We start from the raw sequence: 15,257 nt of genomic DNA, 5'->3' as shown, positions 1-15,257 counted from the left end.
CTACCTGTGAAGGAATATAGAAATAAATATCTTAGCACATAACATCCGTTCCATATTTAGAGATTATTTCCATAAAATAGAGTCTCAGAAGTAGCATTATACTTGGTTACAGGCTACATTTTTAAGGCTCTTGAAAGGCCAAATTGAAAAATTACTATTGCCGATGTACCATTATATCTTTTTATCAAGTCCTTAACAGATGGATATTTTTCTTTAAAAAAAATTCTGGCTAAATTTACAAGCAATGAACAGTATGTCACTGCTGTTTTATATATCAATTCTTTGATTCAATTGTCTGTTTTGGCATTTTAAATTTTGATGATACTCTACTTAGAATTGGTTGACTTCTAAGAATTGAAGATATTTTAATAGTTTAATTTCTATCATAGTTTTACAACTTGTATCTGTTATTAGCTACAAGGGTGCTTTAACAGAGAAAGATAGGAAACAGAGCCTTTACTGAACAACCGTTATATGCCAAGCACTGTGCAAAGATCATTGGAAATGTAACTCTTTCAATTCATAAAACCATCCAATAAATTAGAAATTATCTCCTTTTTTCAGTGAGGAAAAGAGTCCAGAGACTCTTAGCAACTTATCTAAGGTCCTATGGCCTATGAGTAGTGGAGATTAAATTCTTTCCATTTCAATTTTCCATTATGAAGAATTTCAAACATTTAAAAATAAAAAAAATATTAAAATAGTTAACATTTTGCTTCATCTCCCTGGATATTTTTGTTGAACCATTTCAATTAAATTACAGACATCATGACATTTTGCCCCTAAGTACTGCAGCCCATACCTAAAAATTTCTCCTATTCAGTTATTGCACCTAACAAAAATAATAATTCTTTAATACTATCTAGTATCTGGTCCTAATTCAAATTCTCTAATTGTTCCCCAATGCCTCCTATAGCTTTTGTAAAAACCCAGAATCCAATCAAGGATTATTAATTGCATTTGTTTTTCATGTTACTAAATTTCATTTGATGTAACCAATCCACTCACACTTTTTTTCCATGACACTGATTTTTTTTAAGAGACGAGGAGGGCTATCTTATAGAATGTCCTCACATTCTAGATCTATCTGATGGCACTTCATGGTGGTGTTGGACTTATTTCTCCAGCCACTGTTATTCCTATTAATTGAATGTTAGATCTTAAGATTCAGGCTAAATATTTTTGGCAAGACTATTTCACAGGAGATGCTGTTCATTCCTTGTTCACCACATCAGGAGGCACATGTGGAGCCATCCCACTAAGGATGCTAATCAGACCACTGACAACCTGACCCGTGGAAGGGATGTATACAATGGATTGTAGAGGAATATTTATTCCTTTGTGACTAATCTGTTGAGTGAGCTTTGGTACCATGTAAATATGGTAATATTTACTTATTTTTATAAATAAATATTTGTAATATTAGAACTAAACTTAATGGTTTTAGTTCTACTAGATGATCTTTGCCAAATTATTTCAACATCACTATCATTATTAGTTTTATCATTCCTTCTACTCTATTAGCTAGCATTCTTTTGAAGAATACATTTTTTTCAGAAGAAAATACATTTAATATGTAGCATGCCTGAAGAAGAGCTTGATCTCATCAACTGGATAAACTGTCTTTAAAAGAAAGAGAAAGTGCTTCTTTTCCTCTATAATTTCCAGTTTTCTGAGAATTTGGTTGCCTCCAGAGAGGTGACAAATGAATTGTTTTGTGCTTGATGATAGATTTTGTTTTTGTTTTAATTTCTTTTTCCTGATTATCTTTATAGACTTATGGATTTTCATATTCAGTAATACAAATTTTATTTTTATTGCTCCCTAAAAAGAAAATTCAAATAGTAGTTTATTTGTTCTAATTATACTGTTTTTTATTATGTCATCATTACTGGAGACCCAGACCTATAATTCTGACTCTCTCCCATCAAGTGTCTGATAGTTAAAAAATTCCACTGAAGATGGAAGAATTATCTTTTTAGCTAAAGTTTGAATGTTAATTTTCAGGCTTGTAAAGTTGAAAATAGGACAAAAAGGTAAAATGTGATTCTGTGTTCCTAAATATTAGTTCTAAATAGTCTAAACATTAATGATTTTCAAAAACTGAAAAAGGAGAACACAAATCATAAAGCAATTAGTCATAAACTCAAAGAAACAGGACTAGAATTAAGAATCTTTAGTAAACATTATAATAGTTAAGAATCATTTTTTACATTAAATATATGTTTAGAAAGCTTCAGATTTAGTGATTTTATGGCATATTAATTTTTAATTGTTTACCCTTTATAATCAAGATTTTAAAATCCATCTAAAGAAAGGATTTCATAAAGAAAAGTCTGATTACTATAAAAAGTCAGTAATTTATACTAATTTGTATGTTTGCAGGGGGCCAACAGAAGGACTGGGAGAAGATATAAATTACTGAAAAATCTGATTAGAGTATTTAAAACAATGTCTTTTTAAATTATATCTTTAAAATATGCCAAATAGGTTATTAATTTGTCTTATTTTATTATATACTATTAATTCATATCATTATTGTATTAGAATAATAATTTATTTAGTCAACCTGTTTTTCCTTAAAAATCTCTTTGATCCTATTTGTCATATGAAAATTAATTTATGGTCAACATATGTTGATTAGCATAATTTTTGATTGAGCAGAATCTAAGTTAGTGAGTTTTAATTGTTTTTTTAGCTATTAAGAAATACAATTTAGAAAGTATGTCACGATATTTTAGAAATGTAGAAAACTTAGCTCCCTTAGTAGCTAAAAATTCATTGTCTTTATAATTTTAAGTCTGTATATGTTTTGCAATTTCCAAAATTTTAAATTCAGCTTCATAATGTTTTCAAATTATCATTCAAAATGTATTATGAATGAGTTCTTCTTGGAAAAAATATTAAAGTATGTTTCCCTTAGAAACTTATATTAATCACAGTTCCTCAAATCTTAGTGTTGACTAATTTCTTTTTTTAGCTTTATTAAGATATAACTGACGAATGACATTGTATAAGTTTAAGGTGTACAATATGTTGATTTGATATACTATATATTGCAAAATGATTACTACTACCATAGCCTAACACATAATTGTCATGTCACATAATTACCATTTCTTTTTAGGGGTGAGATCTACTCTCTTAGCAGAGTGCTGACCATCTTAATCTACATTTAACTTAAAAATGAGAACTTAGGTACATTTTTAAAACACTATGTTATTGCTCTACTTATACATGTAAATCAATGTCAAATCCTGTAATGATCTAGAAACATCAATAAACTTCACCTTAAGTTCAAGAACAGAGCAATACAAATTATTTGTTAGATCACTGATACATGAGGAGTTTAGTGTTTTAAAATTAACCTTTGATGCAAAATTATAATTTCTGAAAAGCACAAGTTGCAATGTATTTTCTCTTGTTTCATTTACCAATTAAAAACATTTTAAATAAAGCTTTGTGTACTGAATACCAGTGCAATCTAGCAGTGACAAGTATTTTATCATTCTTTTAGTCTGGGCCTTTTAAAAAGTACTTAATACTCAAACTTTATTTGCTTTCTAAGATTTCCCAGAACATTACATATGGCTATTTTATAAGCTCTTCCCAAAATAATGTAAAAAAGTCCAGGACTCATTTTTTTTTTTGAAGGAAAATTAAACAAAAACATTCTCCAGTTAAAAATCTTAAAGAAAAATTCTACAATTCATAGCTTCACTAAGATCAATTGTTTTTCTCTATGAAAAATACGGCCAAATATTTCTATGTCTGTAGTGATAACTCCTACAAGAGTTGGAAAGGTTCTCTGAAAAAGGGTGATTAAACACTAAAAAAGAGAGCGAAATCTGATTATTATAGACAATATTCTAGTATCTAAAATCTTTAAAAAATGTTATCAAAGCTAAAACCAAGAAAATCACACAAAATTTGCTCGTCACTATGCCCTAATTTCTTTACATTCTAAAGAAGGGTCAGCAGAAGAGATTATGTCCACAGATTAAAAAAAAAAACAACAAAAATGCATTCTATCAATGGCTAAAATTCAGAGATGGTCTCTCAGGATATCAGTCACCGCATCAAGATTGCCATGTGCTTGACCCGGCACTCTGGGGGCTTTGGGAGGCTCCATCTCCAACACGACTGAAATCACAGGGCCAGATGTGCAGAAGAAACAGAAAATTTCGGAGGTTTTCTTCTTCTTTTTTTTAAGGTACCAGGAAAGCAAAATCAAGCTAACATAGAAAACATCCCTGATGTTCACAAAATACTATCTTATTTGGAAGTTGGGGGCGCGAATGCAGAGCAGATATTTTTAATACTAGTTTCAGCTTGAACGACAAATATTAATTGGGGTTTTTTTACAAACAGGTAAAATAAACTAAAAACTGAGTTAAATCTCAATATCAGGATTTGGCACAACAGCATAAAACACTAAACAAGTAGATAAAATAAATTTTTTTTCCCCAGGAAGTCAGATGAGATAGAAAGCGAACTGCCTATCTGTCAATGATTCTTTTTCTTTGTACCAAGTTGGGTCCACAGTTTCTTGATTTCCATGTAAAATATCAAGTTGTAATTACCAACTTTCCGGAGCTCAAAGGAAGACTCAAACTGGTACCCAGCTGCCAGGAGAAGGACCGCATAATTAATTCCTGACTGTAGTGTTGGCTCACTTTCAAATGCCTTTTTGAACCTATAAAAAAAAATATACAAGTTTACTTTTTCAGTCATGAAACTCTGGGTGTGCAATAGCTTCTGTTTGCATAACTCTAATGCCTGAGCAAGCTGAACTACGTCAAGGGCCTTCACCCCGGAAGCTAGTGTGCTATCAGGATTTAACGTTTAAGTAACTGTATATCCTCACCCTCAGCTCCACTGCATTGCCCCACTTAACTTGCCCTCGCTGTAGCAACTCAGGTCTTTTTTAAAAAAATCCTCTCTTCGAGATGTCTACCAGAGATGTTGGGGGTTGGGGGGAGAGGAGAGGAAGAAAGAGAGACAGAGGGAAAGCGAGAGAGAGGGAGCACACACGTGCACATGAATGTGTAAACAGTGAAAATTTAAAATTGAGAACTGTGCACATATTTCAAAAAGTGGTTTTTTAAAAGCCTTAAAAATACACAAGGCAATGAGGGGAATCATCTAGGTAACATACTGAAACAATCAGTTCCATGAAAGTGATATAGAAATGAAATAATGTTAACTGCACTAAGAAATAAAGAAAAACAGACTGTGTCTGTGCATACTAATTTAGCTCAAAGAGAATAAGAACCCTTTTCTGAATATTCATGAAACTGAGTAGCAACCTTTGAAAACACTTCGACATTTGAAAAAACTTCAGTGTTTGCATGTCTACTGTATTTTCAAGGTAACACTTCCTAGGATCTATTTAAGGATTTCCCAACATACATCATTTAACAAGCAACAATATTTAATAGTATTTCATCAGAGAGCATGAAGAAGAAAATGAAAATAAACACCCTACTGACTAACAGAAACCAATAGAGACAAACATGAAATGAAAACTTTATTTTAAAAGAATCAGATTGAAGAAAATATAAGGACTAAATACCTAACGAATGACCATTTGATGATTAAAAAAAAGATTATTTAGGGGAAAGTACATTACTTTTTAATGGTGAAAATGAAAGATAGGAAAAGCAAAAGTGGTAGCAGGCACAACAGCAAACATTATAGTACATTCTTGGCTTTTATACATATTTGAAATTTTCCATAATTTAAAATGGTAAGTTAAACTTCAAAATAAAAGACAAAGTACATTTTTCTTAATATTGAGGATCATGTGCCCTTTTTAAGGGTCTTATTTTCCAAGCAGAACAAGTATCTCTGAGTGGAAACAAAAATCAAATACATGTTAACCTTAACTACTTGGCTTGAATAGTTATGTGTGTGGAATAAGAAAAAAATATTTCCAACTGCACCACTGTTGGTGATTAAAAAGCATTTCTATCTCTCCAGAAGTACAGGTGTTTCCCAGTTCTAAACTTGAAAAAGCATGTACTCAGACTACTGATATTCAAAGCTAATCATGTCAAGGTCAGACAGGATTTATAGGTCTTAGACTCATACAAGTCTCAAAGGTCTTTGTGTCTGCATAGAGTCAAGTAAAAGGTCCCAATAAAAAAGAGTATAGGAAAATAAAGAAGTTGTACATTTTCCTTCCTACCAATTCATATCAAGATATGTAATATTTTTCAACCAATAAATTTTTTCATTTCTCCAAAAACCAAAAAATATGGAATACTTCTCTTAAAGATACTAAAAGGAAGATGCAAAGAGTAAGACATGATCCAAAGCAACCTATACTAACTGCTGACTATACTAACCAAAATGAAAAGCTGGGTTTACATCTTTTTTTCTGTTACCATAAACAATATATATTTTTAACCAAAATATAAATCCTAATATACTATTTATATATATATACTATATTTTTAACCAAAATATAAATCCTAATATACTATTTATATATATATACTATATTTTTAACCAAAATATAAATCCTAATATACTATTTATATATATATAGATATACTATATATATTTTCTAGGGTTCATAGCACTCCGTAATAACTGGATATTGAGAAGAAAGTCCTAATATTTTCTTGAGATTAAAATAACATGTAGGTGTATTGCCAAAGAAATAAAATTCTTCATATATTATTAATAAACCACCCACAGGAAGCAGGAATTCTCCCACACTGTCGAAGTAAATTAGTACAGTATTTCTTGGCTGTACTAATAAATTTTCTAACATATTATCAAAATTATAAAATTAAAACAAAAGCCAAAAACCAAATCTAAGCATACTTGTTGACGTATTACACATCTATGAATTTATACTAAGAAAAAAGTATTAAATATGTAATCAGAAACTTAGTTATAAAGATATTTGTTACAAGGTGAAAAAGTTCTCTAAATTTCTAACATTATAAAGTGTAATATGGAATAAAACATTCCAAATGTTGGAAAGTTATGTAGTCATTTAAGTTGTAGAAGAATATTCAATGTTGTGGGGAAAACTTTTGTTTTCAAGCGAGATGTCATAACCTACTTGGAAGCCATCACTCCTGCTACATATCAAAACATAGTTTTATAGATAGTGGAGGTTGATGGAAGCAAGAACAACAAAAAATTATCACAATAAATCTCCAGACAGGGAAGTGCCCTTCCAAGTTAGCTGATTGTTTTTGTCTTCTCTAGAGGCATTTGTTAACTCTGACCATAAGGTTAAGCTTAGGTTTGACACAGGCAGAGCAACTCTACCTATATGAAACTCCACTGGGGAAAAGAGAAACTAGTGGATTTCCTGACAGTTGCATGGTCTGGCATGATAGAGTGAAACCTGGAGGAGCCCCAAACACATGGCCAGTTTTCTCCACAGGACATTTACTGAATGCTGGGTTGTTTAAGAGTCTGTGGGATAAGGTAGGTAGGGCTGGGATGCCTGAGTGAAATCTCCTGAAGTCTGGCACTACCTCTGAATGAAGTGCCACTAGAGAAAGGAGCCTGCAGGAAATATATGACAGCCTTCCACAAGAAATTTGCCAAATTTCTTTGAGAGAATAGAGTGAAACTCAAAACTCCAAAGGGCAGATATGAAATCTCCCATTGTATTTAAGGGATAAAGAGATAAAGCCCTGCTTGGCTTTTGATTAAAAATTGAGTGAGTGTCACAGCTAAGAACAAAAGAGAGATAGACTGAGTTAACTAAAATTGCAACCCAGACCCAACTCAACTCAATTGCATTTGTTGAGATAATCAGTTTCTTGCCCTATGTGGCTAACAAAGGAAAGTGGGAGGCTTATGTGAGAGAAAATAAAATTATCTTCAGTTTCAGTAATTCTTAAATACAAAACGTATGGGGTACAATAAAGAATGATGAGACATACAAAGAGCTAGGAAAATGTGACAAACGGGAGAGTAAAAATAGACAAGAGGAACTGACCCACAGGTAATTCAGATGCTGGAGTTTGTAGACAAAGACTTTAAAATAATTATTACTAGGTATAAGGCATTATATTTGACCCTTAAGGCATAATATTTCTAATTCTGACAACTCTAAGATAGGGAGGATTTTTTCAAGTTTACTAATCAGGAAACTGAAGCATGAAAAGATTAAGTCATGCAGTTTAGAAGTGGTTGAGCAAGAACTTTACTGAGTTCTGCTGGATTCTAAGGTCTGACCCTCTGGCTCTGTATCACTGCCTACCCCTCGGTGTTTATTAAAAATGTTTATGTCCTTTTTCATTAATTTCTATTTTTTTAATTGTTGTTCTTGTTTTTTAGTAAAAGGGAGTTGGGTGAAAAAGGAAAAATAACAATGAGAAATAAAAGCAGAGAAAACTGCTTTTTTATTAAGGATAAAGTTTGTAATCTCTATACCATAGTAACAGGTATTAATGAATTTTTGGAATAATGTTTGCCAAAAAATGTATTTAATCAATCTTATTATACTGAAGACTAATATTTATTAGACTTCAATCTTATTAGACTGAAGACTGATATGGCAATACAGCTGAATGTACCCATAAAAATGCACCGAAGAAGAAATTTTATGTTGTTGAAAACTTAAAAGTTTAACTAGCAAGAGGATAAATGTACATGAGCAATGTTAATCCTTAAAGAAATCTATAAACAATGGTTAATAATGTAAGACTACCTATAAAGATAGAGAAATAAAGTGATTAGATGTGAGGGAAGCTAAATTAAAGAAGACTCGATGAAGGAAACAAATCTTAAGGATAAAACCAGACATTCACATCTTAAGAAAAGTCTAGTGACTGAGTAACTGTATGAAGTTATTTCTGCTATTGTTGATTTTTTTCTATTTTAGTACTAAATATTTGTAGAAAGAGGGTAAATAATTTGTATTCTTCATTATTAGATTTAAAAGATGCAGATTTCTTGTTCAAGCTTTCAAGCAACAGATTTTGTTCAAAGGTTGTCTTATTATCAGCACTGTATTTGTCACTTGATTGCAAGCTAGAAGAGCTAAGTACTTGATTATGAAGTGAGTGATGAAGTCTTTATAATAAAGACTTAGCTCACTTGTTCCATCTGCACTGAGATGTTCAACAAAGTCCAGAATAAAGGAAATATTCTTGAATTGATTATTCCTAGCTAAAGAACATCTACTTTCCATCAAAGAAGAAACTAAGCTCCAGTCAAGTTCTTTCTATTTAGTTGTCATTTTTCCTTTTTTTGTGATATAATAGCTGTGATTCTTTCTGTGAGACATACAAGTAATTAAATTAGAATTTCATGGTGCTTTACCTCTCTAGGGATATTTCGGAAATTACCACTCATAAAATAACCTAGAGGCAAAGCAGAATAACATGAGAAGAAAACTAGTGCCAAACCATTCTGTTAATGTCACCTGGAGCTAGGGGGAGGGAAATCACTCTTTAATTAAAACTACTTATTTGTATATATTCTTTATTATAATAAAAAAGTCAGAAAGAAAATAAAAGAACCCCACATTCTATCTTCTTCCAGTTTTTTTTTCTATGAGCACATTTCCCCTCTTTCCCCCCCAAAATGCTATATTTATGTTTTTCTAATCTGGTATATCATGATGAATGTTACTATTAAAGATTCTTTTTTAACCACAATTTTTTTCTGGCTATATACTCAAAAGAATTGAAAGCAGGGGATTCAAGAAGATATCTGTACACCAATGTTCATAACAGCATTCTTCACAATAGCCAAAAGGTGGAAACAACCCGTTGATGAATAAATGGATAAACAAAATGTGGTCTATAAATATAATCATTCGGCCTTTAAAAGGGAAATTCTGACACATGGTACAACATGGATGAACCTTGAGGACACCATGCTAAGTGAAATAAGCCAGTCACAAAAAAGACAAATACCATATGATTCCACTTACAAGAAGTACCTAGAGTAGTCAAGTTCATAGAGACAGAAAACAGAATGGTGATCTCCAGGGCTGGGAGGAAGGGAGAATAGGGAATTGCTTAACAGTTATAGAGTTTGAGTTCTGCAAGATGAGAAAAGTTGTGGATAGATAGTGATGATGACAGTACAGCAATGCAAAAGTACTTAATGTCACTGAATTGCATACTTAAAATTATTTAAATGGTAAGTTTTGTGTCATGTACATTTTTACCACCAATCCCCTCTAATTCTCAATGAATGATAGTCTGTTACATGGGGATGTTATCCTTAATTTAACATTTTCCCTACTGTTGGACATTTAAGTTTCCTCCAAATTTTTGTTATCATAAAATTCAGTGTTTTGAACATTGTTGTAAATCCATTTTTGTCTCTATATGTGCTATTTCTTTAGGATAGTTTCCAAAGGATATAACTGGAAAATACTATGAATTATTTCAAAGCTCTTGATGCATAATGCCAAGTTGCTTTCCAGAAAGGTCTTACCAATGCACACTCCCAAAAACAGTGTAAAAGAGACACTATTACATTGCGTCCATTTGTGCCAAAATATTCTGCTCTCATTTCATCTTTGCCAATTGATCACAAGAAAGCATAGCTCAGAATCTGAACATGTACTTAATGGGACTGCTTCTGAGAATGAATAGTTTTCATATGTTTATGACCAATCTAAACTTATCCTTCCAATAACTGCTAATTCTCCCAAGTTAAAATGCAAAACCCGTATTCTAAGAAGGCTGGGAAGATGGGAGGAGATATCTTTGGGAGAGAGTTAGGGCCAGGGGTTTAAATATAATCAAATCTTGAAGGATATAAATAACAGTAAAGATTTAGAAGAAAGGGAGTGACAGCAAAATATGGGGGAAATCAAAACATTTAATAAAAAGAGAGTAGCCATATTATTAATTATGGTCAATCTTTTCAATGAAATGGATCCCACTAAGCAGAATCTCAGGGAGGAAAAAAAAAAAAAAAAAACCTCAATATTGTTGAAAAATTCTCCAAGCAGTTCTGATATTCAGCCAGGCTTAGAAATGACTGCTTTGGTTCATTAAGTGAAATCACCGCTATTCTTCCATATTCTCCTTTTCTGCATGTGTGACAAACATGTAGTTCTCTCTCACTCATCTCTCTGACAACTAGGTTACATAAAACAAGCCTTAGTTGCCCGCCTTAGGTGCTTAATGCTTGTTAGCCACAATTAGAAAACCTCTACAGTGACATATTAATACTATCATTCTTGGGCTTCGACTTGGTCGTACCATAACAGAACTTCATCCAATCTATCATCTGCTAAATGTAGTACTAAATTAAAGTCAAAGCATCAGACCAATGTACCAGGGTGCTTGTTTACAAAGCAACAGTGGACACGCTGTGTGTTTTACCCAAGACTCCAGGTCATCCTAGAACTGGTAGTCCCTTAGGGGCGATCTATATCTGCGCACCAATGAACTGGGTGTCACGCTGAGTTACTAAGAATCCTTCAGGCTTTACATTCTAAAAATAAAAATCATCCGAAATTGGGAAACTCACCTAATAGACACAATAAAGGACTAAACAAAAATGATGTCAATAGAAAGATGTTGAGATAAAACTTGGGGCTGAGAGGGAAAGACGGTAGTGGAAATGTAGATAACATAGAGAAAGATATCTTCAGGCCAAGAAAAAGAAAAAAGGCCTAATCTGGCAAATGGAAAATACACATTGGTCTTTATTTGTAGGTTGATTGGTTTGTTATATAACTCTTCTAAAGTAAAGCCAACCCTATTAATAACGTAAAAACTAAACTGTTATCAGGCACACATTACTGTTTGAATAGCACTGTCACTGACGTAAAAGAAAATTAGCTGATAAGGCAAGGCTATCTGTTCTTTCCCAAGTTACTATGGAAAAATGAACATATTAATGCTAAAAACAGATTTAATGCTTTTAATTTCCTGGCTATGAATCTTTTTTGGCATTACAACAGGAGAGACATGATTATGCTAATATAGCATGGGCACCTAATTTTCTTTCAGAGTTCCGAAAATGACTTCCAACCTCCCCTTAAAAATGAGACTACCATCACCTCTAAAACCAAATATGACTGCAAGCACACAACAGTCATGGTATATGAAATTCAAACAAGGCTTGTGTAAAAAGTATACAGACTCTATAACTTTTCTCTTATTAGCTAAAATATTCAGCTAGATCCTGAAAGAGAAAGAAACTCTTAGGAATACTTTGGGAAAAGAAAATTTTAATTTAGTTAAAGTCCATGTTGAACGTAGATAAATATATCAATATGCAAAAAAATACAAAATATTTTCAAATATTATATTCTAAGGCTATAACACCAAGTGTCTACTATTCCAGGACCTTAATTTATATTGCTTCATTTAATTCTCACAACAGAGCATTCATTCCTCCTAAAGTGATCAGTCTAAACCAACTGCAATAATCTCATCTTTTTTGCCAGAGATTTGTGTAGTATTGGGCTGATGATGAAATATTAGAAGCATAAAGAAATGTCTGTCCCTGGAATGTAGTAAAAACTACACTAGATCTGAAAAAAATAGATTTGAAATTTTATCACAGGACATCAAGAAGTTCACTTAAGTTCTTTGAGTTTCAACTGTCTCAGTTGTAAAATGGGGAGCAAAATGTCCACTCTGCCTAATTTACAAGGTGCTTATAAGCCTCCAATAGTTAATAACATACAAAAACCTTATGTAAGCTCTAAGGTTTAAGGCACTTGTTATTATTTCTGTCCACTGAACAAATACTGTGTATAACAAAATGTCCCAAGTAAGTCACGCTGCACATAAATTCAGCAAAACTATTTCATGGTTCTTTTTTAGATTAGGTTAAAATATTGTGGAGATAATCTTGGCAATGAACTTTCCATGGCCCTCCAAGTCACGGACTGCAATATTTCCTTGGGTCATTCCAGTTAAAGCTATCACTTCAGAAACTCTGTGGCCTTTTTTAAGAATGTAAGTCTAGACTCTTGGGTCATAATATTTCATACTTTGAAAGCTGGATATCCTCCCAGCTTTGCTCTCTCCTCTTGCTCTTTCTTCTACAGCGGCCCCAAACATCCTCTAACCAGCACTTGTGACAGGTACCACTGATACTTTCTTTAATTTATATTTAACTTTATATGGAACAGCTTATGATAAAAAGCTACAATGTTTTAATAACTAAAAGCTAAACTCAGTTTAATTACCTGGCAATCAAAAATGCATTTTTCAGACCTTAACTTGGACTATCGAAATTTAAATATAGAAAAAAATAACATTATTTTAGTCATCCACAAGAACTCTAGTGAACAAAAATAACTAAGGAAGTGACAACGGAAAACATCTTATGTTAGAGAACTATTCTTTTTTTATACTTAAATCAGCAAGATGTGTTCATTCAAACCATTCGTCCTCTGTCCCAGATAAAATTCAACAACCAAAGTTTATTTTAACAACATAACACGATTCTGCAAACTAAAAAAATCTAAACCATAGATATTTTTCTTATTTTCTATTTTCATATTCTGGACCCCAAGTAAACCTCTCAGAAGACAGACATGCATTAGAGGGTCACTCTGGAAGTAAAAGGTTGCTGTAGTCCAGTACTTGTTTCTGATACAATGGTCAGTGTATACAACTTTCTCCCTCTAATATGGAGCAAGAACGCTGAACTCTGTAAAGATGTTAGAAAGGGGAACTGCAAGAAAGACTTCTATGAGCCATTGCAATCACTACTGCTTGCGAGTCTTTTTCTAGTAGGTTGAAGATCTTATCCTTAAACTTTCCCTGGTCAGTGGATCATTGTCTGTTCGAGCCAACAGAAAATGATTCGGGCCATGGAAAACAGCCATGGAAAGAAACCAGAGGGAGTGACCATCTGCCACGACATTCCACTCTTAACCTAGCACCGGCATTTGACAAGTGAAAGTTCAGAGGATTATGGCTCAAAAAGATCAGATGAAACATCCCTTTTGAGACCCATGACTCAGGAAATGAGAAATCCTGGATAAGTCTGGCCAGATCCTAATAACCTCAGTGAGGCCCTTTGTGTCAGCACCTTGACAAAGTGCTTTTACTTCTTAGCTCTAACAGAAGGTAAGGTTAGAGACGATGCCAACACACCAACTGGAAGGAACGTGTTTGCTGTACTGTGGGAACTGGATCAAAACACAAAGAAATGCCGAAGTAGCTTTACGATGTGAGGGAGTGAAAATACGCCCATTTTAAAATGGGAGGGAAACTCTTTTAGCAACTCCTAGGGCAAATGGATATAATGACAATAATGGCAGGTTATGGATATGTAATCTACAGCAAAACTGGCATTCTTATGTTACGAGATCAACTCCTAAGGACCCACTCATTAAAAGGCTTTGAGCTCTAACAGGCTTCCCTGATCTTACTAGAAAATTAGTGGATAGCTTAAAATGAAATCATAAAAATTCTGACATCTTCAATTTGACCTGAAGACCTTGAACACAAAGCTCCTTTGAGAGGCAGTTAATGTTCCTCAACTAAATGGAAACTATAAAAAAGGAGCCAGAATCTGGAAGCACAGAAAGTTAAAACAAATATGCAACAGAAAATACTCTGTTCCTTAACTGAACTTTAGATGACGTCGAAAGCCCTCAGCAAGTCTTAATTGTTTGGTTTTTAAGTGGGCAAGCACTATTTTATTCCTGTGCATGAAGCTTATAGGAGATGTTTTCCATCTAAATTCACTAACCATGAAAATCAAGCTTTTAAAGATTACCTATTCATTTCATTATCACCACCATATCTAAGCATTTATACTGGCATAATGCTTCCAAATATCAGATTCTAATCCTCCTACAATTAACAATTTTCTTAAAGCATGAATCTTCCGGCAATAAAAGGCTGTATAGTTATATTCCTCTTTAGTAACAGAAGAAAAAAACATGGTTAAGAGAAACCATAAGACTCTCTGGATTGAAGTAAAAATTTATAATACAAATTTAAAAGTCCAAATCAAAGCTTTCCATAAGGATCTAGGAAATCAATGTCCCCAAGTTTGCCTAGTTATAACACATTATCCCAATTTCAGTTCCTTGTTAAACTGCTAAAATGATATCAGATTTTTAAAGTTAAATTTGTTTCTCAACCTAAAAAATTTTACAGCTATCACTGAGGAACTTCTGAACAAAGTCAATCTTCTTTAATATATTTTTAAATTAAGTGGTAATTGAAGGATGTTTTAGGAATATTAAGAAGTACAAAAGAATAATATAAGCAACACCCCCACATACCCATCACTCAGCTTAAGAAACAAAATGTTTTAAATATTCTTACAGCTGC

General features: G+C 32.7%; 1 protein-coding gene across 1 annotated transcript in view; it reads right to left on the bottom strand.

The window, feature by feature from the left end:
• Positions 1 to 15,257, bottom strand: part of MAP3K5 (mitogen-activated protein kinase kinase kinase 5) — a 168,962-nt gene that overhangs the window by 75,650 nt on the left and 78,055 nt on the right. The window contains exon 8 of the mRNA XM_011356168.2: positions 4,584 to 4,696. Within this exon, the coding sequence (XP_011354470.1) occupies positions 4,584 to 4,696 (113 nt within the window). The remainder of the gene's footprint in view (positions 1 to 4,583; positions 4,697 to 15,257) is intronic.

This window comes from Pteropus vampyrus, unplaced genomic scaffold (genome assembly GCF_000151845.1).
Source record: "Pteropus vampyrus isolate Shadow unplaced genomic scaffold, Pvam_2.0 Scaffold24, whole genome shotgun sequence".
Classification (NCBI taxonomy): Eukaryota; Metazoa; Chordata; class Mammalia; order Chiroptera; family Pteropodidae; genus Pteropus; species Pteropus vampyrus.
The sequence above is the reverse complement of the archived record's forward strand: the minus strand, read 5'-3'. Positions and strand labels throughout refer to the sequence as shown.